General features: G+C 37.8%; 1 protein-coding gene across 1 annotated transcript; it reads right to left on the minus strand.

Annotated features, from left to right (window-relative positions):
* Positions 1–901: 901 nt before the first annotated feature.
* LOC110456010 (nudix hydrolase 20, chloroplastic-like) lies at positions 902–25,151 on the minus strand. The gene is made up of 5 exons (XM_021506524.1): positions 24,994–25,151; positions 12,904–13,169; positions 8,592–8,655; positions 6,214–6,341; positions 902–3,743 (listed from the first exon to the last, which is right to left on the minus strand). The coding sequence occupies exons 1-5, from the start codon at positions 25,073–25,075 to the stop codon at positions 3,621–3,623; spliced, it is 663 nt and encodes a 220-aa protein (XP_021362199.1). The 5' UTR covers positions 25,076–25,151; the 3' UTR covers positions 902–3,620.
* Between the last annotated feature and the right edge of the window lie 1,948 nt (positions 25,152–27,099).

Genomic DNA, 27,099 nt, shown 5'->3' on the forward strand with positions numbered 1-27,099 from the left:
ACCCCTGTGACCTCGAAAATAGATGAAGGTCATTTATTTGAACAAACTTGGAAGCCCTTCATCCCAGCATCTGACTGGCAAAATATCATCACCCTAGGCCTCTTGGTAATTCAGAAGCTTCGTTTAAAGGTTTTAAACATATTTGACCCCTGCGACCATGAATATATGTCAAGGTCATTCGTTAGAACAAACTTGGTTGCCCTTTAACTCAGCATGCTACTGGCCGAATACCATCATCCTAGGCCTTTTGGTTATTGAGAAAAAGTTGTTTAAAGTTCTTTAATATGTTTGACCCCTGTGACCTTGAAAATGGGTGAAGGTCATTTGTTTGAACAAACTTGGTATCCCTTCATGCCAGCATGATACTGGTCAAATTATATTATTATAGGCATTTAGGAGAAGTTGTTTAAAGATTTTAAACATATTTGACCCTTATGACTTTGGAAATGGGTAAAGGCCATTTGTTTGAACAAACTTGGTAGCCCTTCATCCAAGCATGATACTAGCCAAATATTATCACCTTAGGCCTTTTGGTTATTCAGAAGAAGTCATTAAAAGATTTTAATAATTTGACCCCTGTGACCTCAAATATAAGTCAAGGTCATTCATTTGAACAAACTAGGTAGACCTTCATCTGAGCATGCTACTGACCAAATATCATCACCCTGGTCATTTTGGTTATTTAGAAAAAGTTGTTTAAAGTTAAATATTGACGCTGGACGGCCGGCCGATGCGCCACGGCATAAGGCTCAATTGCCCTTCGGGCAGGTCAGCTAAAAATAACATCGGAGGACGATGCTGATACGACAGGAACGTAAATAAGAAACGCACAGCGGCTACCCAGAATGAAAACCTCATTTACTACTTGATTTAAAACAAAAGAAGATGACGTAAGAGCCAGTTTGATTATGTGACTTTTTAGAGTCATATATTTGTAATATAATCTAATTTAATGTTCAGAAATCTGCTGATAAATCGCATGTATTCCTCCTATATATACTAAATAATGTTACATATCCACATATCAACGTCTAAACGTGAAAATTTTAACAAATATCTTTTGCATTTGAGTTTGGTGTAATATTAGAGCACGTAGACATGAAACACGTAGATCACTTGAAAAATAAAAACACTGTGAATTATATTTTAATTGTATACCCACGTGTATATGTGAAACCAATTTATGACAAGTGTCAATCAGACTGTCACTGTCATGATTGAATATGATAGTGTGAATATTTGTTTCATTGAAATATTGCTTAGATGTCAGCTGAAATCGGGATGCGAAAATGAAAATGGCCATTCAACACTTCATGATTTTTTTTTAATTTCACTTAAAATTAGTCTATTTGTGTGGAATTAGCAAATGTTTTTCTTTCTAATGTGTATTGAAATATATGAAAAAGTGTACCGTTCTGTGGTATTATTTGCCTACTCCAATTAAAATTAGTAGTTTTTTTATGGTATCTTTATGAATACTTAAACAGATTCGTCACTCTGGTGTGTCTTGAAGTAATTACCCAAAACCCAAGCACAAACAAATATTGCTTCATATTCTATGCATATTTTTTCAGAAAAGAAACAGGATCCCAAATTTCCACTCATTCGTTAGCTTCAAATTATACGTGAACTCGAAATAGAAAAGAATTCTGTCGGGCTCGCTCTATTTGGTGATATTCAATTCAACTAGGCTTCACAATATTGGTTTTGTGTTTGTTTTAAAACACAATTTTCATAAACAGGAACTTGATAAGTTTGGATTTATGCTGAAATTGGAAGGTTTATTCTGAAAATAGTGTGCCACAAGTTCACTCCTCACAAGTTCCTGGATCTACCCCTGGAGATATATGTTTGCTAATTAAGCTGCTTAACAAATTAATGTTCATGTTGGTATTTCAAACTTTTCAATAAGTGTCATTTCATCATCACCATATATTAATGCAAAAATAATACAACTTTAAAATTCAGAAATTTCATAAAACAAACTAATATCGTATCTGATACACTTACATTTTTACCTCATTAAATATCATCAGTTTTCTATCCAGGTTACTAGCCTAAGGTAAAAGCGCATGTAAAATACAGTTACACGCTTTTGAATTTTACTTTAACACTTTCAACAACATTTTTTTCTTCCAACACTGGGGACAAAAAGAAACGCACCAGTACACCATACTACCTGTGTTAGTTGGAGGATCGGTTATAAATGCCCTTTGACCATGACATTCACAGGTAACACCTCTGAGGTAATTAGTTCACCTGTGAATTCACAGGTAAATGTAGGTATCGTAAATGCCCTTTGACTATAGTATAAAGTGGTAAGAACTACAGGTTATTAACATACCTTTTAATTCATAGGTAAGATATTAAGGTGTGTAAACTGTGTATTACTATCTCTCAGCTAAAAGTTACAGTGTATATTGAATGTCGTGGATGCTGACACAGGATTAGATTTCCGTGATTCAGGCTTGAATATATAACTTTTCTTTCGGAGAATTTATGTCTTTATTTGTCGATTGATGATTTAATTCACCCATACAACATAATTATTATATTGGTTGCTGTCATTACTTATACTGTTTTGCAGATATGTAAAGGGGGCGTGTCAGAATGGGTACACGCAATGGACAGGACATCATGTAAGTCGCGCCACTCTGACGTCACAGATCATGTGACCTTGTACCGAGTTCAAAATATGCCTATTCAAGGCTGGTATAGATGAGGCATCACCTGGCCTGTCTGTCATCTGAGTACCGAGAGACGTGGTCTCAGTCACTACACGTATTATTGCATCAAACAACCGTAAAATATGAAACTATAAAAAATTGTGGCCAAAATCCTTTATTGCCAGGTACCTTCTGGCCAAGTATCATTACTCTTGGCCTTGTGGTTAATAAGATGAAGTTGTTTAAAAGTTTTTACATATTTGACCCCTGTAACCTCAAAAGTAGGTCAAGGAAATTTATTTGAGGAAACCGCACTCTGTCCTACATGTAGATACCTACTGGCCAAATAGCATTGCTCAAGGCCTCTTGGTTATTCAAAAGAAGATTTTTAAAGGTTTTTACACTTTTTACAATCTTGTGACCTTGAAAATAGGTCAAGGTCATTTGTTTAGGAAACCTTAAATCACTATGTCTCAAGTACTCTACCCACTGGCCAAGTATCAGTTCTCTGGGCCTCCTGGTTATTCAGGAGTTATTTACCCTTGTGACTTTGAAAGTAGGCCAAGTTGAAGGTAATTTATTTGATGAAAGTTTATAGCACTTTATGTCAGATATCTGCTGGTCCTGGTTATTCAGAAGAAGTTGTTTAAAGTTTTTATTTACATATTTAACCCCTGTGACCTTGAGAATAGGTCAAGGTCATTTATGTGAGGAAACTTTAAAGCACTCTGTCTCAGGTATCTACATAATGAACTGGCCAAATATCATGGCCCTATAGGTCCTCCAGTTCTTAAGAAGAAGTCGTTCAAAGAAAAAGGTGAGCTAAAAATTGAGTCCCTATTGAGCAAGTATGCTTCAAATGAAATTTCGTCAAAACCCACTAAACCACTAAGGACTAGTAGCATTTTAAAAGGAATAGTTGACCCTGGAGAAATGCTACCAAATGGTATAAGCTTACCTTATACAGCCTGTCTGCTGTAATCGATCAAACATCTCTAGGGGAACTGAAGCTTCTTCTTGACATTCTTTTATAGCACATTCTCGTATAGCTAATCCAGAGCTTAGGCCTCCCGCACACTAGAAAGATAAACAAGAGGCCAGAGGGCCTGTTTCGTTCACCTGTTTCTTTTGCTACATGAAACTGACATATAGGTGACTTCAGACCAAATCTGGTAACTAGAACACAAGACATTTTAACATCTCTTAAACAGTTCTAAAGATATTGTCGTTTGAAATTTGTGAAATTTTCAATTTCAAAGCTTTTAACCCAAGTTGACATAGATCAAGGTCATTTTAATGAGGAAACTTTATAGCAATGCATCCCAGGTACATACTGGGCAAATATCTTTACCCTGGGCCTTATGGAACTTGATAAGAAGATTGTTAAAGCTTTTAGCCCATGTTGTACTTTGACCCCTGACTAGCACTTTGACCTCATTACCGTAATAAAGAAAAAGATTCACACAGCTGGTCTACATAACATTCTTAAGTATTATGACTCAAGTCCAAATGATATTGTTGTTTGAAGTTTTTAACATATTTGACCCCTGTGACCTTAAAACTATGTCAAAGTCATTTTAATGAGGAAATTTTATAGCACTCCATCCCAGGTACCTACTGGCCAAATATCATGACCCTAGTTCCTCCAGTTCTTTAGAAGAAGTCGTTCAAAAGAAAAAGTTGACGGACGGATGACAGACGCCGCAGTACAGCATAAGCTTACAATTGGCCCTTCGGGCCAGGTGAGCTAATAACAAGAGATCCCAGAGGGATCTTGGCGCCCACCTTTGTACCATCTTCATTAGTTCTTTGTCAGTTCGATCTTTTCTCTTCTTTCCTCTAATCTGTCTGATTGAGTCATGTTAACAGTAAATGCACCTTGAGGTAACTTTTGATCTAAACTTAATACTGATGTGTATGAAAGCCAACCTTCAAAGTGAGTTTGTCATTTCACATATTTACTAGTACAGTACTTAATGTGAAAGAAATAGAATCGATCATTGCAATATGAGAAAGATCTGTTTAGTTCTTCTTTTAATCCATTTTGTTTTTATGATCAGTCTCAAAATATAACATACACAACGAGGGATCAAGGGGAACCTACATTTAAAATTTGAGAAAGATCCCTCCCGTACTTCCCGAGAATTAGCAGTAACAAACTTTCACTATCAAAATCCAAGATGGCTTCCTGTCAGCCATGTTGTTTATCCGATCAGTCTCAAAAGTTGCCCTGTACAGCTAAGGACAAAGGGGAACCTACATATAAAATTTAAGAAAGATCCCCCTAGTTCTTCCGGAGAAATAGTGGTAACAAACCTACACTATCGAAATCCAAGATGGCTGCCTGTCGGCCATGTTGTTCATCCGATCAGTCTCAAAAGTTGTCCTGCACAGAAAATGACCAAGGGGAACCTACATATAAAATTTGAGAAAGATCCCTCTGGTGCTTCCCGAGAAATAGTGATAACAAACTTTCACTATCAAAATCCAAGATGGCTTCCTGTCGGCCATGTTGTTTATCCGATCAGTCTCAAAAGTTGCCCAGCACAGCTAAGGACCAAAGGGAACCTGCATACAAAATTTGAGAAAGATGCCCCGGTACTTCTTGAGAAATAGCGATAAAAAACTTTCATTATCTAAATCCAAGATGGCTGCCTGTCAGCCATGTTGTTAATCCGATCAGTCTCAAAAGTTGCCCTGCCCAGCTATGGACTAAGGGGAACCTACACATAAAATTTGAGAAAGATCCCTCTGGTGCTTCTTCAGAAATAACGATAACAAACTTTCAATATCAAAATCCAAGCTGGCTGCCTGTCGGCCATGTTGTTTATCCGATCAGTCTCAAAAGTTGTCCTGCACAGATAAGGACCAAGAGGAACCTGCATATAAAATTTGAGAAAGACCCCTTTGGTGCTTCTTGAGAAATAGCGATAACAAACTTTCAATATCGAAATCCAAGATGGCTGCCTGTCGGCCATGTTGTTTATCCGATCAGTCTCAAAAGTTCCCCTGCCCATGCAGCTATGGACTAACGGGAACCTACATATAAAATTTGAGAAAGATCCCTCTGGTGCTTCTTGAGAAATAACGATAACAAACTTTCAATATCAAAATCCAAGATGGCTGCCTGTCGGCCATGTTGTTTATCCGATCAGTCTCAAAAATTGCCCTGCCCAGCTATGGACTAACAGGAACCTACATATAAAATTTGAGAAAGATCCCTCTTCTTGTGAAATACCGATAACAAGAATTGTTTAAGGACGGACGACGGACGGCGGACAACGGGCGGACGGACCACGGACGCACGGTGAATTGAATAGCCCACCGTCAGATGATGGTGGGCTAAAAATACCATAGAGAATGACCAGAGCTAAGGACTCCAACAAACTAGACACATAAATAACAGTTTAGTTGATTAGTTGATTTTCAGAAACAATCAACCAAATGTCATCTAAATCGATTAATCGGAACAACACTATCAGTAGGAGTCTAACAATCCTGCCTTGGCCCTATGAAGATTACAAGCATGTCAGAGCATTGTATTAACCATGTTATCAAGCAGGTTAGGATAAGTCTGCTTCGTCTTTGACCTGCGTCCTATCCACATCATCAGCTGGCCATCCTTATGACAGTAACCATTGATATGGACACCATAGGATACAGTTCCAAACAGACCTGTAATCAAAGTAAACCTCATCAGCAAAACCTTTCATGGCAATCTTTATTTTTAATTTTTTAATTCTGTTTAAATTAATTGTCACCCTGATCATCTTATCACTTTAGAAATACTAGAATTGTTCTATTTGTTCGACTCTTTTATTCTGGTCAGGCTATGAGGGCCTGTATTGCTCACCTGGATCTTGATGCCAGCAATGGTATATATGGCCATTAGTTTAGGACCTCAACCATTACAAAGTTATGGCCCAGGAGTCCTTAGGGCAAGGGGTGGGGCTAGATACAGTAGTCAATACTAATATCATGATGTGTTCATCTCTTGATGTTCAGCAATTGTATATATGGTTATGGGGTGGAGACCTCAACCATTTCAAAGTTATGGCTCTTGAATGAAGTTCAATAGGGTGGGGCCAGACCCATCAGTCAATTATAATATCATGACTGTATTTATCTCTTTGTGCCTATCAAATGTATATATGGTTATGGGGTAGGGATCTAAACCATTTCAAATTTATGGCCAAGAAATTAAGTCCCTAGGGGTGGGGCCAGACCCCAGGTCAATTCTTATATCATGACTATGTTCATCTCTTGTATATGAGGTTATAGTGTGAGGATCTGAACTGTTCTCTTTCCCCATATGTTGTTCATTATCCATTAATGGACAAAATCATATCCATGAAGCAAAAGTACCAGGTAATAATCCTACATGTGTCAGCCAATCTAAAGCAACAGATGGTGACTATATTGGACTTATCATGGAAAGGTTATACCGTATTAAACCTATTAAGGAGGCCTTTAGTCTAGAGGTAGGACGCCGACCTTGTGTCCAAAAGGTTGTGGGTTCGAGTCACTGCATGGCACTGTGTTGTATCTATGAGCAAGATACTTCACTCCGCTTGTTCCAGTCTACTAATGATCAGCTGTAACTGAGTACGCGATTGGGCAGTGCTAGGATCGTGGAATGCTAGCTATGAGGGCCGAAATGGCAGCACCGGCTATTTGCTCCCAAGGTAGTTGAGAAAGATATTGGCTGGTTGCAAAAGTCCTATAACCACGGAAAATAATTTGTAAACCGCTTTGAGACGACCTACGAACTAGGTTGTGATTAAGCGGTATATAAGAACCTCAAATTATTATTAATCATTATTATAAGCAAACCCCCACTTTTTTCAGAGAAAAAGGATAGATGTGCTTAATTCAAACATATCAAAAGTTGCTGATTTCACTTATCTGCCAATATAATCTTCAGTCTTTTGTCCAAAAACTAAATTGTGCCCTTCAGCATTCAATTATTTAGGCAATATAAGCCAGTGGTCTAGCATAATTTTCTGATTTAAGATTAGGCCAATTGTCTCCGTAAAATTATATGATTTGTCCTTCAAAAAACTGCACATATATATTTAGACTTACAAATGTATTCGACCTCTGTGACCTTAGAAGCATGTCAAGGTCATTTTTATTTGACAAATTTCAAGTCGCAACCCAGAAAGCTAGCAGCCATATATCACGACTATAGACATTTTGGTTCTTCAAAAGAGGTTATTTGAAGGTTAAGACCTTTTTGACCTCTGTGACTTGGATAGAAGGTAAAGGTCATTTTTGTTCGCAAACTTTGCTTGGCTTCATCAAAGTTATCTACAAGCCAAACATCATGACTCTAGGCCGCTCGGTTCTTCAGATTAAGTAATTTGAAGATTTAAAACTATTTGACCTTTGGACATTAAAAATTCATCAAGGTCATATTATTTCGCACTTGTTCGTAGTTGTAAAGCTCTATCCAAGGAACTACCGGCATGATACCTAATTTTAGGCCTTTCAGTTCTTCAAAAAAGTTCTATATAGTTTTAGACATATTTGACTACTTTGACCTTGAAAGTAGGTCAATGCCATTTTTGTACACAAAGTTTGTAAGGCTCCATTCAAGGAAGCAACCAGCCAAATATCAGGACAGTAGGCCTGATGGTTATTTAGAAGAAGTTGTTTAAAGAAAATATTTACAACGGATGGACGGACGATGGACGACATGCTGCGCCACTGCATAATGGACGGATATACAACCTGAGGCCCTAATAACCCATTTCTAGCTCTGCCCCTCAGCACCCCCAAAGTTAGCTCCTCCATTTGTACATTTTGGAATCCCTACCACCTAATTGGATGCTTCCAGTCTTTGGTTAAATTCCAATCAACATTAACTACTGATGACATAAGCTCATGTCAGTCCTTCAGGCCAGGTGAGTTAATTATACTTACTAGTAGCTGAACGCTCCATGGCTAACAGTGGCATATCAGTGAAGGTAGCTTTAACATCATAGGTCTGCAGATACATAAAGCGATAGCAATTAGCAATTTTGGATAGAAAGATAGGACTACATTAAAAGATCAGCAAAACTGTTAGTGCCCTGTAGCAGATCTCCAACCTGAACCACGGGCTCTGCTTATTCAATACTAATATATCTTCTCTGCATCCCTAGGATATTTCATGGAAATTTAAAGGCTCTTTATGTGACACTTGCAAATGACATGAAGATCAAATGATTTACACAGCAACGTAACAGTAAAATTGGCTATGAAGTTTGCTGTAGCTCATCTGTAATCTTTAAAGAACAGGTATCAGCCTATTGATTGGGGGCAGGGGTTTATACCTGAAACCAATCAAATAGCTTACTGCAAGTCTTCAATTTTGTCCAATGACATATTCCAGGATCGCAGAGAAGACTTGTATAATTGGGAAAGTGGATGTAACATGTAGGATATATATTTAGTTTATGTAACATAATCTATAGTCAAACCAAAACAATATGTTAAAAATGTTATCGCAGAAACCAAACCATCTATAAATGGTTGATATGTGACAACTGAAACCAAACAATGTTTGAGCAACAGACAAGTGGTAACCAAAACCAATTGCCAAACAACAAGTACACCAAACAATATGTACACCAAACAACAAATACACCAAACAACAAATACACCAAACAACAAGTACACCAAACAACAGTTACACCAACCAACATGTAAATCTAACAACATGTACATAAAAAACATGTACATCAAACAACATGTACACCAAACAACGAGTACACCAAACAACATGTACATCAAACAACATGTACACCAAACAACAAGTACACCAAACAACATGTACATCAAACAACATGTACACCAAACAACATTTAGGCCAACAAACAACATGTACACCAAACAACATGTACACCAACCAACATGTACATCAAATAATATTTACACCAAACAACATGTACACCGTACACCAAACAACATGTACACCAAACAACAAGTACACCAAACAACAAGTACACCAAACAACATATACACCAACCAACATTTACACCAACCAACATGTACACCAAACAACATGTACACCAAACAACATGTACAACAAACAACATGTACGCCAAACAAAAAATACACCAACCAACACGTACATCAAACAACATGTACACCAAACAACATTAAAGCCAAACAATTATTACATCAAACAACATGTACACCAAACAACATGTACACCAAACAACATTTACATCAAACAACATGTACATCAAACAACATTTACACCAAATCACATGTACACCAACCAACATGTACATCAAATAATATGTACACCAAACAACATGTACACCAACCAACATTTACACCAACCAACATGTACACCAAACAACATGTACACCAAACAACATGTACAACAAACAACATGTACGCCAAACAAAAAATACACCAACCAACACGTACATCAAACAACATGTACACCAAACAACATTAAGGCCAAACAATTATTACACCAAACAACATGTACACCAAACAACATTTACATCAAACAACATGAACATCAAACAACATTTACACCAAATCACATGTACACCAACCAACATGTACACCAAACAACATTAAGACCAAACAATTATTACACCAAACAACATGTACAACAAACAACATGTACGCCAAACAACATGTACACCAACCAACATGAACCTAAAATAATATGTACACCAAACAACATGTACACCAAACAACATGTACACCACACAACAAGTACATCAAACAACATGCACACCAAACAACATGTACGCCAAACAACATGTACAACAAACAACATGTACACCAAACAAAAAATACACCAACCAACACGTACATCAAACAAGATGTACGCCAAACAACATTAAGGCCAAACAACATGTACACTAAACAACATGTACAACAATCAACATGTACATTAAATAGTATGTACACCAAACAACATGTACATCAAATAATATGTACATCATACAACATGTACAACAAACAACATGTACACCAAAACAACATGTATAACAACCAACATGTACATCAAATAATATGTACACCAAACAAGATGTACACCAACCAACATGTACATCAAACAACATGTATGCCAAACAACATTTACACCAACCAACATTTACACCAAACAACATTAACACCAAACAACATGTACATCAAACAACATGTACACCAACCAACATTTACACCAACCAACAAGTACACCAACCAACATGTAAATCTAACAACATGTACATAAAAAACATGTACATCAAACAAAATGTACACCAAACAACCATGTTTGCCAAACAACATGTACATCAAACAACATGTACACCAAACAACAAGTACACCAAACAACAAGTACACCAAACAACATGCACACCAACCAACATATTCACCAACCAACATGTACACCAAACAACCATGTATGCCAAACAACATGTACATCAAACAACATGTACATCAAACAACATGTACATCAAACAACATTTACATCAAACAACATGTACACCAAACAAAAAGTATACCAACCAACATCTACATCAAATAATATGTACATCAAACAACATGTATGCCAAACAACATGTACACCAACCAACTTATATGCCAACCAACATGTACATCAAACAACATTTACACCAAACAACATGTACACGAAACAACAAGTACACCAAACAAAATGTACACCAAACAACAAGTACACCAAACAACATGTACACCAACCAACATGTACACAAACCAACATTTACACCAACCAACATGTATATCAAATAATATGTACATCATACAACATGTACACCAACCAACATTTACAACAACCAACATGTAAATCAAATAATATGTACATCAAACAACATGTATGCCAAACAACATTTACACCAAACAACATGTACACCAAACAACCTGTACACCAACCAAACACTAACCAACATGTAGATCAAATAATACAACATGTACACAAAAAAAAACATGTATGCCAAACCACATGTACATCAAACAACATTTACATCAAACAACATGTACACCAAACAAAAAGTATACCAACCAACATGTACATCAAATAATATGTACATCAAACAACATGTATGCCAAACAACATTTACACCAAACAACATGTACACCAAACAACCTGTACACCAACCAACATGTACACTAACCAACATGTAGATCAAATAATATGTACATGATACAACATGTACACCAACCAACATTTACACCAACCAACATGTACAACAACCAACATGTACATCAAATAATATGTACATCAAACAACATGTACACCAAACAACATGTACACCGACCAACATGTACATCAAATAATATGTACATCATACAACATGTACACCAACCAACATTTACAACAACCAACATGTAAATCAAATAATATGTACATCAAACAACATGTATGCCAAACAACATGTACAACAACCAACATGTACATCAAATAATATGTACATCAAACAACATGTACGCCAAACAACATGTACACCAACCAACATGTATGCCAACCAACATGTATGCCAAACAACATGTACATGAAACAACAAGTACACCAAAAAACATGTACACCAAACAACAAGTACATCATACAACATGTACACCAACCAACATTTACATCAAATAATATGTACATCAAACAACATGTACGCCAAACAAGATGTACATCAAACAAGATTTACACTTAACAACATGTACACCAAACAACATGTACAAACAACCGGGTATTTTATTTTCAACTTATAACCTGCTGAGTACCATACAGGTTTATCAAAGGAGTACAAGAAACAAAGGTGCAAGAAGAACTACATGTAAATCTGATTTGGTGGGTAAGACACCAAGAAATTGGAGTTTCCATCTTAACAACATGTACACCAAACAACATGTACACCAAACAACATGTACTTCAAACAACAAGTACACCAACCAACATGTACACCCGAAGAAAACCCACAGAAAAAATCAGAGTATCCAGAGAAAACCAACAGAAAACTCAGAGTACCCGGAGAGAACCCATGAGGTTTGGCAGGTGACCCAAATACATCTTCACGTCCAATCAGGGAAGTGAACCCCGGCTGACTTGGTGAAAGGCGAGTGGTTATCAAATATGCTACCCGACCACCCGATCAATAAATGTTTTTTTGAATATATGACACATATTGATCAAATCATTCCAATTATGCTTTTAAATGCTGACCAACTAGTCACCTAATACAAGTTTCTATTCCATAAGATTTATAAAACATTTAAAAAGCATACCATAACCGACCTCATCTCTCCATCCCTTAAGAGATATGAAAATATCTTTCTGGCGGAGGTCCTCTAACACTTTAGCAACAGCATCTGAACGTTCAGCAGCAGTCTTGTATTCAGCATTTAGTGTTAGACTATTCCGGTTAGATGTCTTGGATTCTTCTAAAGCTGACACGACAAATACATCCGGATAATGAAGGAGGTGATTCCAAACATCCTGATGAATCAGACCGACCTGACGATTGCCAACAAGAAAAGGGCGACATTCACTTCTTGATGAACCTAAGAAAGGAAACAATATATAACTGTTACAATATAATACACTTGTCACAAAAAATTACCACGTACAATATACACCTGTCACATACCATGGACAATATACACCTGTTACATACCATGTACAATATATACCAGTCACATACCATGTACAATATACACCCATCACATACCATGTACAATATAAACCCATCACATACCATGAACAATATACACCTGTCACATACCATGTACAATATACACTCATCACATACCATGTAAAATATAAACCCTTCACATACCATGTACAATATACACCCGTCACATACCATGTACAATATACCCCCGTCACATACCATGTACAATATACACCCGTCACATACCATGTACAAGATACACCCGTCACATACCATGTACAATATACACCCATCAGATACCATGTCCAATATACACCTGTCACATACCATGTACAATATACACCAGTCACATACCTTGTACAATATACACCTGTCACATACCACGTACAATATACGCCCGTCACATACCTTGTACAATAAACACCTGTCAAATACCATGTACAATATACACCTGTCACATACACCCTTCACATACCATGTACAATATACACCTGTCACATACTATGTACAATATACACCCGTCACATACCATGTACAAGATACACCCGTCACATACCATGTACAATATACACCCGTCACATACCACGTACAATATACACCCGTCACATACTTTGTACAATAAACACCTGTCAAATACCATGTACAATATACACCTGTCACATACACCCTTCACATACCATGTACAATATACACCTGTCACATACCATGTACAAGATACACCTGTCGCATACCATGTACAATATATACCAGTCACATACCATGTACAATATACACCCATCACATACCATGTACAATATAACCCCATCACATACCATGAACAATATACACCTGTCACATACCATGTAAAATATAAACCCTTCACATACCATGTACAATATACCCCCGTCACATACCATGTACAATATACACCTGTCAAATACCATGTACAATATACACCTGTCTCATACCATGTATAATATACACCTGTCACATACCATGTACAATATCCACCTGTCACATACCACGTACAATATACACCCGTCACATTCCTTGTACAATAAACACCTGTCAAATACCATGTACAATATACACCTGTCACATACCACGTAAAATATACACCCGTCACATACCTTGTACAATAAACACCTGTCAAATACCATGTACAATATACACCTGTCTCATACCATGTATAATATACACCTGTCACATACCATGTACAATATCCACCTGTCACATACCACGTACAATATACACCCGTCACATTCCTTGTACAATAAACACCTGTCAAATACCATGTACAATATACACCTGTCTCATACCATGTATAATATACACCTGTCACATACCATGTACAATATACGCCAGTCACATACCATGTACTATATACACCTGTCACATACCATGTACAATATACGCCAGTCACATACCATGTACTATATACACCTGTCACATACCATGTACAATATACAACCATCAGATACCATGTACAATATACACCTGTCACATCCCATGTACAATATACACCCATCAGATACCATGTACAATATACACCTGTATGTACAATATACACCTGTCACATACCATGTACAATATTCACCTGTCACATACCATGTACAATATACACTCAGCACATACCATGTAAAATATAAACCCTTCACATACCATGTACAATATACACCCGTCACATACCACGTACAATATACACCCGTCACATTCCTTGTACAATAAACACCTGTCAAATACCATGTACAATATACACCTGTCTCATACCATGTATAATATACACCTGTCACATACCATGTACAATATCCACCTGTCACATACCACGTACAATATACACCCGTCACATACCTTGTACAAAAAACACCTGTCAAATACCATGTACAATATACACCTGTCTCATACCATGTATAATATACACCTGTCACATACCATGTACAATATACGCCAGTCACATACCATGTACAATATACCCCTGTCACATACCATGTACAATATACACCTGTCACATACCACGTACAATATACACCCGTCACATACCTTGTACAATAAACACCTGTCAAATACCATGTACAATATACACCTGTCACATACCATGTACAATATACACCCATCAGATACCATGTACAATATACACCCGTCCCATACATAAGTATTCCACTTACAAATCCAAATGCAAACTCAAAAATGTACTAGTTCTAGGCCACAGAGGTCAAGGTCAAAGGTCAATGTCATTAAAATATTGTGCAACATGATCCAAAACTTGTGAAACTATTATTGCAGCTGCAGTGTCCTATCCATAGATGATCCAGGCTGCAGTGTCCTGCCCAAAGATGATCCAAGCTGCAGTGTCCTGCCCAAAGATGCTACTAGCTGCAGTGTCCAGTCCAAAGATGACCCAGCTGCAGTGTCCTGCCCATAGATGACCCAGCTGCAGTGTTGTGCCCAAAGATGATCCCAGCTGCAGTGTCCTGCCTATAGATGACCCAGTTGCAGTGTTGCGCCCAAAGATGATCCCAGCTGCAGTGTCCTGCCAATAGATGATCCAAGCTGCAGTGTCCTGCCCATTAATGACCCCAGCTGCAGTGTCCTGCCCATAGATGATCCCATATATAGTGTCCTGCCCAAAGATGCCACTAGCTGCAGTGTCCAGTCCATAGATGACCCAGCTGCAGTGTCCTGCCCATAGATGACCCAGTTGCAGTGGTGTGCCCAAAGTAGTTTGAACCGCTTGACATATTTGAACGCTGTGATCTTGAAAGAAAGTCAAGGTCATTTTCATTCGCAAACTTTGTTTGGCTCTTTCCCAGGGCATGACCAGCCAAATATTAAGGTTCTATACCGTCCAGTTCTTCAGAAGAAGTTGTTCTAAGCGTTACACATATCTTGACTCCTGTGACCTTGAAAGTAGGTCAAGGTCATTTTCATTCGCAAACTTTGTTGCGCTCCTTCCCAGTAAATAACCAGCGAAATATTAAGGTTCTATACCGTCCAGTTCTTCAGAAGAAGTCGTTTTAAGAGTTTGACATATCTGCCTCATGTGACCTTTAAAGTAGGTCTAAGTCATTTTCATTCTCAAACTTTGTTGGGCTCTTTTCCAGAAAGCTACAAGCCAAATATTTAGGTTCTATAACTTTCATTTCTTCAGAGGAAGTCGTTTTAAGCATTAGACATATCGGACTCCTGTGACCTTGAAAGTAGTTCAAGGTCATTTTCTTTTTTAAACTTTGTCGGGCTATATCCCAGGAAGCCACAAGCCAAATATAAAGATTCTATACCTTTCAGTTCTTCAGAAGAAGTCGTTTGAAGTGTTTGAGACATTTGACCCCTGTGACCTTGAAAGAAAGTCAAGTTCATTTTCATCATCAAACTTTGCCGGGCTCTATCCCAGAAAGTCATCAATTAAATACAAAGATGCTAAACCGTTCTGTTCTTGAGAAGAAGTCGTTTGAAGCATTTGACATATTTGACCCCTGTGACCTTGAAAGTAAGTCAAACTAATTTTCATTCTCAAACTTTGTTGGGCTCTATGAGGCCACCAGCCAAATATAAAGATTCTATACCTTTCAGTTCTTCAGAAGAAGCCATTTGAAGTGTTTGACACATTTGATCCCTGTGACCATGAAAGTAAGTCAAGGTCATTTTCATTCTCAAACTTTGTTGGGCTCCATCCCAGGAATCCATCAGCCAAATATGAAGATTCTATACCTTTTAATTCTTCAGAAGAAGTCGTTTGAAGTTTTTGACATATTTGACCCCTGTGACCTTGAAAGTAGGTCAAGGTCATTTTCGTTCTCAAACTTTGTCAGGCTCCCACCAACAAAACTTCGAGCAGGTAAGCTAAAAATGATCCCAGCTGCAGCATCCTGTCTATAGATGACCAAGCTGCAGTGTCCTGCCCATAGATGACCAAGCTGAAGTGTCCTGCCCATTGATGACCAAGCTGAAGTGTCTTGCACATAGATGACCCAAGCTGCAGAATACTGCCCATAGTAACCCTAGCTGCAGTGTCCAGTCCATAGATGACCACAGCTGTAGTGCCCTGCCCATAGATGACCCCGAACCTAACTTCAGTCGTACAGGAGAGGTCAATAGTCAAGGTCACAATGACGTAACGAGTATGTATGACGTAATAAGTACCTATGGCGTAACGAGTATGTATGACGTAACAAGTACCTATGGCATAACGAGTATGTAGGACGTAACGAGTATGTATGGTGTAACGAGTATGTATGATGTAACGAGTACCTATGGCATAACGAGTATGTAGGACGTAACAAGTACCTATGGCATAACGAGTATGTAGGACGTAACAAGTACCTATGGCATAACGAGTATGTAGGACGTAACGAGTATGTATGACGTAACAAGTACCTATGGCATAACGAGTAGGTATGATGTAACAAGTATGTATGACGTAAAAAGTATGAATGACGTAACAACAACCTATGGCGTAACAAGTACCTATGGCGTAACAAGTACCTATGGCGTAACAAGTACCTATGGCGTAACAAGTACCTATGGCATAATGAGTACGTATGACGTAACGAGTATGTAGGACGTAACAAGTATGTATGACGTAACGAGTATGTATGACGTAACGAGTATGTAGAACGTAACAAGTATGTATGACGTAACGAGTACGTATGGCATAACGAGTATGTATGACGAAACAAGTATGTATGGCATAACGAGTATGTATGACGTAACGAGTATGTATGGCGTAACGAGTACCTATGACGTAACAAGAACCTATGACGTAACAAGAACCTATGACGTAACAAGAACCTATGACGTAACAAGAACCTATGACGTAACAAGAACCTATGACGTAACGAGAACCTATGACGTAACAAGAACCTATGACGTAACAAGAACCTATGACGTAACAAGAACCTATGACGTAACAAGAACCTATGACGTAACAAGAACCTATGACGTAACAAGAACCTATGACGTAACAAGAACCTATGACGTAACAAGAACCTATGACGTAACAAGAACCTATGACGTAACGAGTATGTATGACGTAAAAAGTATGTAGGACGTAACAAGTATGTATGACGTAACGAGTACGTATGAAGTAACAAGTACCTATGGCGTAACAAGAACCTATGACGTAACGAGTACCTATGGCATAACGAGTATGTATGACGAAACGAGTATGTATGGCATAACGAGTACGTATGACGTAACAAGTATGTAGGACGTAACAAGTATGTAGGACGTAACGAGTATGTATGACGTAACAAGTATGTAGGACGTAACAAGTATGTATGGCGTAACGAGTATGTATGATGTAACGAGTATGTATGACGTAACAAGTATGTAGGACGGAACAAGTATGTATGACGTAACGAGTATGTATGGTGTAACGAGTATGTATGATGTAACGAGTACGTATGACGTAACGAGTATGTATGGCTTAACGAGTATGTATGACGTAACGAGTATGTATGAGGTAATGAGTACCTATGGCATAACGAGTAGGTATGATGTAACAAGTATGTATGCCGTAAAAAGTATGAATGACGTAACAACAACCTATGGCGTAACAAGTACCTATGGCGTAACAAGTACCTATGGCATAACGAGTATGTATGACGTAACAAGTTCCTATGGCGTAACAAGTACCTATGGCATAAAGAGTATGTATGGCATAACGAGTATGTATGACGTAACAAGTACGTATGACGTAACAAGTATGTATGACGTAACAAGTACCTATGGCATAACGAGTATGTAGGACGTAACAAGTACCTATGGCATAACGAGTATGTAGGTCGTAACAAGGTCCTATGGCATAACGAGTATGTAGGACGTAACGAGTATGTATGACGTAACAAGTACCTATTGCGTAATGAGTATGTATTATGTAACGAGTATGTATGACGTAACAAGTACCTATTGCGTAATGAGTATGTATTATGTAACGAGTATGTATGACGTAACAAGTACCTATTGCGTAACGAGTATGTATGACGTAACGAGTATGTATGAGGTAACGAGTATGTATGGTGTAACGAGTATGTATTATGTAACGAGTATGTATGACGTAACAAGTATGTAGGACGGAACAAGTATGTATGACGTAACGAGTATGTATGGCGTAACGAGTATCTATTGCGTAACGAGTATGTATGATGTAATGAGTATGTATGGCGTAACGAGTATGTATGATGTTACGAGTATGTATGGCGTAACGAGTATGTAGGACGTAACGAGTATGTATGGCGTAACGAGGATGTATGACGTAACGAGTATGTATGGCATAACGAGTATGTATGACATAACAAGTATCTAGGACGTAACGAGTACGTATGGCATAACGAGTATGTAGGACGGAACGAGTATGTATGACGTAACAAGTACCTATTGCGTAACGAGTATGTATGACGTAACGAGTATGTATGAGGTAACGAGTATGTATGGTGTAACGAGTATGTATGGTGTAACGAGTACCTATGGTGTAACAAGTACCTTTAAAGTAGCGAGTACCTATTACAACTCCTCGTAAGAAAACATGACTATCGTTGGTCCAGTTGGAAACAATTATATTTTGCTTTGCATGCATGAGAAAAATCACTGATGAGTTTCTGCCTCTTCCTTGTATAATCTTCTGATATAAATACATCAAACGATCCTTATCTGTGGTGTTGACGGAAGTTTTGGAAATGATTGTTTTAATTTTAATTTTCCAAATTCTGAATCAGCATATAATTTGACCTGTCTATTCCTGAGTTTGCCAATGATGTGCGATGGTAGCTATGCAATGGTAGCGATGCGATGGCTATGCGATGGTAGCTATGCAATGGTAGCGATGCGATGCAATGCGATGATAGCTATGCGATGGTAGCTATGCGATGGTAGCTATGCGATGCGATGATAGCTATGCGATGGTAGCGATGCGATGGTAGCTATGCGATGCGATGCGATGATAGCTAAGCGATGATAACTATGCAATCATAGCTATGCGATGATAGCTATGCGATGGTAGCTATGCGATGCGATGCGATGATAGCTATGCGATGCGATGATAGCTATGCGATGGTAGCTATGCGATGATAGCTATGTGATGGTAGCGATGCGATGCGATGATAGCTATGCGATGGTAGCTATGTGAGGATATCCTCTGTAGGTAGAGACAAATCATGTTTATAACTACACAGTTAACAACAAGGTTGTCTGTAGGTCCAAATAATGCTGTGTCATCTGTCACTGTGGAAACAAAGTGATGTTCTTCGACAGTATTGTTCCCATTCTTCAAGACTCCAGAGAAACCATTTTTGTATCCTTTACTTTACTTCAGCCTGAAGATGATGTTTTCCTTTTTAGAGAAGATTTTTTAGCCTGTGGACGTATTAAATGAGTCAACTTAGTCATTGGCTCAACGATGTCTTAGTCGGGCAATGGCTTCTACCTAACTTAAGACAAGCAGCTACTAACATTACAGTACTCTGCATCTCTACATAGAGGTTTGTTTTATACATTCTGCAAGATGAACATTTTACCCTGGTGCCTAACCTTTATGTTGTAACCCGTTGCAGAAAGATCATAGAGAATTTCTCCTCCAGGGTGTCTATTCATTAAAAAAATTACAAAAGAAATTAAACGAAACTGTTTATAAGACAAGAGGCCCCAAGGGCCTTAGCGGTCACCTGAGTTATATCATAGGTACTGGTAGCTTTATTTTATTGTTAAGATGTGATGTGGAAATCAGCATGTAAACTAAGTGAAACAATACTTGTCATGTCATCAAAGGATAATAATTTGAAAATATTGGTATATGTTCCCTTTGGGGCCCTGCCAAAGATGATTCTGACAAAGTTTGAGTAATTTTCTGCTGAAAATGGATAAAATATACCCAATATAAACTATAGTAAACTTTACCCCCTCCGCAAGGGAGAACGGATAGCTCGGGGGTCCTAAAACTTACAGTTTAAGTAAAGCCCCTGATGATCTTTCTTTCCATGCAGAGAAAATGCCTGTAGTACCTCTGAGTCTGGAGAAGAAGATTTTTAAAATATTGATTAATTTTCCCTTTTGGGCCCCGCCCTGGCCCCTAGGGTTGGGGTAGGAATTTCAATTTTACAATTTGAAACCATCTTCCTCCAAGGATAATTCTCACCAAGTAAAAATAATTTCCTACAGAAAGTTGTCAAATTATACCCAAAAGTGTTATTTCCCTATATAAACTATAGTTAACTTTACCCCCTCCCCAAGGGAGAACGAATAGCTCGGGAGTCCTGAAATTTATAATTTAAGTAAAGCCCCTGATGATCTTTCTTTCCATGGAGAGAAAATGACTGTAGTACCTCTGAGTCTGGAGAAGAAGATGTTTGAAAAAATTGGTTAATTTTCCCTTTGGGGCCCCGCCCTGGCCCCAGGGGTTGGGGTAGGAATATCAATTTTAGTATTTAATAGTCTCATCTACCAAGGATGATTCTGACCACTGGTTCTTGAGAAAAAGTTGAAAATGTAAAAAGTTTACGCACGACAGATGACGACGGACGGAAAGCGATTAGAACAGGTCACTTGAGCAAAGCTCAGGCGACCTAAAAACAGTATTTAAAATGAAAGAAAGATATTGGACTGCATTTCATGAGGAGGCTTCAAGATGTATACGGCTGGAAGCAGCATCTAGATCAACCGAAATTGTAGTTGAATATATAGATAATTTCCAAATAAATACTTATTGATTCAGTTTTCCTTATCAAATAAATACTTATTATAAAATAAAAACAAGAGGCCCAATGGGCCTGAATCGCTCACCTGGTATTAATCTCACACGTGTAATCTTAAAAGTGGACTAAAATATAACTACAGGCAGAATATCAGTGTTGGATTAATTAATAAGAACCTATTAAAAGATTTAAACATATAACGCCTGTGACTTTGAATGTCGAACAAGGACATTAGGTTGAACAGAGTTTATAGTCTTCCAACCTAGCATGCTTCTAGCAAAAAATCATTACCCTGGACTTTTTGGTTATACAGAACAAATCATTTAAAGATTTAAACATATATTGACCACTGTGACCTTGAATATGGATGAAGGTCATTATTTGAACAAACCTGGTAGCCCTTCATCCCATGATGTTAATGGCCAAATGTCATCACCCTAGGCATCTTGGTTATTCAGAAGTTGTTTAAAGGTTTTTAAAATATTTGAAACCAGTGACCTTGAATATGATTCAAGGTCATTCATTTGAACAAACTTGGCAGCCCTTCATTTCAGCATGTTACTGGCTAACTATCATCACCCTAGGCCTCTTGGTTATTCAGAAGAAGTTGTTTAAAGTTTTAAACATATTAACCCCTTTGAATACAAGTCAAGATCATTTATTTGAACAAACTTGGTAGCCCTTCATTTCAGCATGTTACTGTCTGACTATCATCACCCTAGGTGTCTTGGTTATTCAGAAGAAGTTGTTTCAAGGTTTTAAACATATTCGACCCCTGTGACCTTGTATATAAGTCAGGGTCACTTATTTGAACAAACTTGGAAGCCCTTCATCCCAGCATGTAACTGGCTAACTATCATCGCCCTAGGCCTCTTGGTTATTCAGAAGAAGTGGTTTAAAGTTTTAAACATATTAACACCTTTGAATACAAGTCAAGATCATTTACTTGAACAAACTTGGTAGCCCTTCATCCCAGCAAGTTACTGGCTAAATATCATCACCCTAGGCCACTCGGTTTTTCAGAATAAGTTGTTTAAATGTTTTTTACATATTTGACCCCAGTGACCTTGAATATGATTTAAAGTCATTTATTTGAACAAACTTGGTAGCCCTTCATCCCAGCAAGTTACTTGCCAAATATCATCACTCTAGGCCTCTTAGTTTTTCAGAAGAAGTTGTCTAAATATTTTTAACATATTTGACCCCAGTGACCTTGAATATGATTCAAGGTCATTCATTTGAACAAACTTGGTAGCCCTTCATCCCAGCAAGTTACTGGCTAACTATCATCACCCTAGGCATCTTGGTTATTCAGAAGAAGTTGTTTAAAGTTTTAAACATATTAACCCCTTTGAATATAAGTCAAGATCATTTATTTGAACAAACTTGGTAGCCCTTCATTTCAGCATGTTACTGTACGACTATCATCACCCTAGGTGTCTTGGTTATTCAGAAGAAGTTGTTTAAAGGTTTTAAACATATTTAACCCCTGTGACCTTGAATATAAGTCAGGGTCATTTATTTGAACAAACTTAGTCATTTATTTGAACAAACTTGGTAGCCCTTCATCCCAGCAAGTTACTGGCCAAATATCATCACTCTAGGCCACTCGGTTATTCAGAAGAAGTTGTTTAAATGTTTTTAACATATTTGACCCCAGTGACCTTGAATATGATTCAAGGTCATTCATTTGAACAAACTTGGTAGCCCTTCAACCCAGCAAGTTACTGGCTAGACATCATCACCCTAGGCCACTCGGTTATTCAGAAGAAGTTGTTTAAATGTTTTTAACATATTTGACCCCAGTGACCTTGAATATGGTTTCAAGTCATTTAGTTGAACAAACTTAGTAGCCCTTCATCCCAGCATGTTACTGGCCAAATATCATCACCCTAGGCCTCTTGGTTATTCAGAAGAAGTTGTTTAAAGGTTTTTAACATATTTGATCCCAGTGACCTTGAATATGATTCAAGGTCATTCATTTGAACAAACTTGGTAGCCCTTCATTTCAGCAAGTGACTGGCCAAATATCATCACCCTAGGCCTTTCGGTTATTCAGAAGAAGTTGTTTAAAGATTTTAACGTTTTTGACCCCTGTGACCTTGAAAATAGATGAAGGTCATTTATTTGAACAAACTTGGAAGCCCTTCATCCCAGCATGCTTCTGGCAAAATATCATCACCCTAGGCCTTTTGGTTACTGAGAAGAAGTTGTTTAAAGTAAAAAGTTGATGCCGGACGGACGCCGGACGGACGGACGCCGAACGCCGCACCATGCCATAAGCTCACTTAACCCTACGGGCCAGGTGAGCTAAAAATGCACGTTTTTTAAGAAAGGTCACCTTTGACTCAACAGTGAGCTTTTTTATGAGAAATATTTTGTTTCACCGGTTGCTCAGTTTAACAATTACTCTGACAAGTTGTTTTAAGTGTATATCTTTCCTTTATGATCTCCGAGAAGCCTTCAATACAGGACAATACAATAAATACATTTACCCTCTCATATACATACAATAAATACTATACAACTTCCACGCCGACCGAGGTACCGGACCTCTGAATAGAGACCGCTATAAATATAGTAATTCTAATAACTAAATGTTATAACCACACGATAGTTATTATATAATACGGTTATACATACCGGGTATGATGTTCCTAGCCTGCTAATACATGCTGGCGGCAATGTATCCGTATACGTTCGCCCTCTATAACCTACTGTAGATGTATGTATAATAAGAGTCCAGTTCCTGTTTGTTTGGGAGGTTTTACAAACAAACAAGGCCACAGTGGCACGCAACTACTATTACTATTGATCTGGTTAGACTTTAATTCGCTGGGTATATAACGTACCCAATATAACGTACCCAGCGACTGAAAGTCTAACCAGATCAATAGAATAATAGCAATTGCGTGCCCCTGTGATCAGGCCTACGTAAAGAAAGTGAAAGTACATTGTATGTGCAGCTATTCAACGTTAGTAGATCAGACTCGACTGTTACATACTATTTTTGTTCAGACTTTCACCTAAATGTTAAAAAAAATCAAGTACCTGGCAATATGAAGGAATTACAGGTCTCTGTAAGCTTCAACAAGGCCCTCGAAAACTTCTCAACCTTTGTCACAGCTGCCATTATAGCGGGTTGTGCTGGTAAAAACGGGAAACGGAGTACGGAACGAAACGGAGTGGAAATGCATGTAGATAATCATATAAGTTCACCTGTTTTTCATATCACCAATTGACCAAAGATGAGGTTTAACTAGACTTTTGTATAAAAGCACGTAATCTTGAAATTTGATATGATCCCAGGTGATCCAACAGCGTGATTCTGGGATCGGAACTGAATCACTTAAGTATCCTCGGGTTACCGGTTTCCGCGCAGTTAAGAAGCATCCGCGATTTCGTACTCATATCGGCAGAAAACTGTTGAAATTACGGATCACTGTCATAAACATGTATACAATCTACTAATGGAAACAAAAAACTAGCAATATAAAACTGTATTTTAAAAAAAAATCAGAACAAACAATTTTTAACTTTCTCCCGTCGGAAGTAGCCGTCATATGTTTCCGTGTGTCTATTTTGATTTAGTGTTCAAAGAAAGATAACTCGAATACACTAAAAAGAAATTCTCTACAGTGACCTGCAAGAACAAAAGCTTCGTTTGGAATTAAAAATATATCTTTAATCGTCAAATTAAATATCAAAACAACTTTTTTTAAATTTCACCTTTTTAATTTATTTTTCAAGATGTCAAATTGAACGAATTCATGTATTTTTTTAAAAATATTTATTATATTTATTTAGTTATGATATAGAATCTGTTTTTTTTTTTTCTGCAGTCTTATATCGGTTTTTGTTGATGGTAAGTTATTTCTCATTTTGTTCTGTTTCAAATTGGTGAAAATTGAAGGTTCATTGCATTACAAGTTTCACGTTTCATTGAAAACACTGCTTATCGATAGAAGAATGTCTCCTTGGCTCTTCGGAAGTGGAAAAAAATCGGCGAGGAGATGTGGCCTCATTTGCATACGACATTTTCGTACGTTTGTCAGACTACAAAAAAGACTGGTTCATGAATGAAATATATCACCGTTTTTTCAGGTATGGGCTCATTTTGAGCAAGATAAAAAGAGCATTAAGCAAAACTGCATATTTATGCGTGTTTTTTAATCGGTGATTAAATCTTGTTTTCCGGACGAACTTCCGGTATTTTTTTTGTCAGTTTACAGACGATGGCCAAACGTCTAAAATATCCTTGTGTTGTGTCCAGCAGGTCACGTAGTTACGAGATATAGCTTGATAAAATGTCTGCGCGGAAATACATAACGCGCGGTAACTGGTGTCTAGACGATACTAGAAGGACCGTTGTATATCGTTTTCCTACACTTGTTTTAGAAAAGGTCTGCATCAATATATGACTAAAGTTTAACATGGGAAAGTATACACACCAATTTAACAGGACAAAAGAATTATGATTATTGTTTTCAATTCAAATGGCATGAGCAGAGCTAATAATATAAGCAGTACGCGATATTCCACTAAGGGATAACAGTTACCTCCCCTTGACCAGGTAGAATTAACGCGTCACACTAGTGACTACAAAATTCTGACTATCCTTGTATCACGGTAGTATAACCCTACCATTCTGACTATACTCGTACAATGCTGACTATAAACCAACAATGCTGACCTTTTTACTGAAATTCACTTTAAATTACCATGGTTAGGTTACACTCAGCATTGTCGTTTTAAAGTCAGCACGGTCGGATTAAAGTCAGCATTTTTATTTAAAAGTCAGCACGGTCGGATAAAGTCAGCATAAAGATTTTACCTGTGTAGATAGAAGCAGGGGGTGTCACACCTCCTGTAGGCCGCGAGCGTCAGCTGTGATCGCGGCATTTCTTTACCTTTGACATCAGTTTCACACCGAAATGGCCACTGAAATCCTTCCGTTCGGCTTTACCCGCTGTGCTTACGTAGTAATTATGTAACAGTGCCGTGTTTGTAATTTACACTGGCTGTCTGTTGAAATATGTGTTTGTTTATTACTCGATTTGTAATAAAAATATATCTAAATAAATGTGTCGTGTTCGTACTTTTATTCGGCCTGATGATCTGAAATACGTGTGTATTATAAACACTCGATTTAGATGT

This window comes from Mizuhopecten yessoensis, unplaced genomic scaffold, assembly GCF_002113885.1.
Source record: "Mizuhopecten yessoensis strain PY_sf001 unplaced genomic scaffold, ASM211388v2 scaffold1001, whole genome shotgun sequence".
Classification (NCBI taxonomy): Eukaryota; Metazoa; Mollusca; class Bivalvia; order Pectinida; family Pectinidae; genus Mizuhopecten; species Mizuhopecten yessoensis.

Coding starts and splice junctions, on each gene's coding strand:
- LOC110456010 (XM_021506524.1), bottom strand. CDS start 25,075: ATGGCAGCTGTGACAAAGGTTGAGAAGTTTTCGAGGGCCTTGTTGAAG. Junction 13,170..24,993: donor TAATTCCTTCATATTGCCAG/GTACTTGATTTT, acceptor TTCCTTTCTTAG/GTTCATCAAGAAGTGAATGT. Junction 6,342..8,591: donor CATGGAGCGTTCAGCTACTA/GTAAGTATAATT, acceptor CTTTGATTACAG/GTCTGTTTGGAACTGTATCC.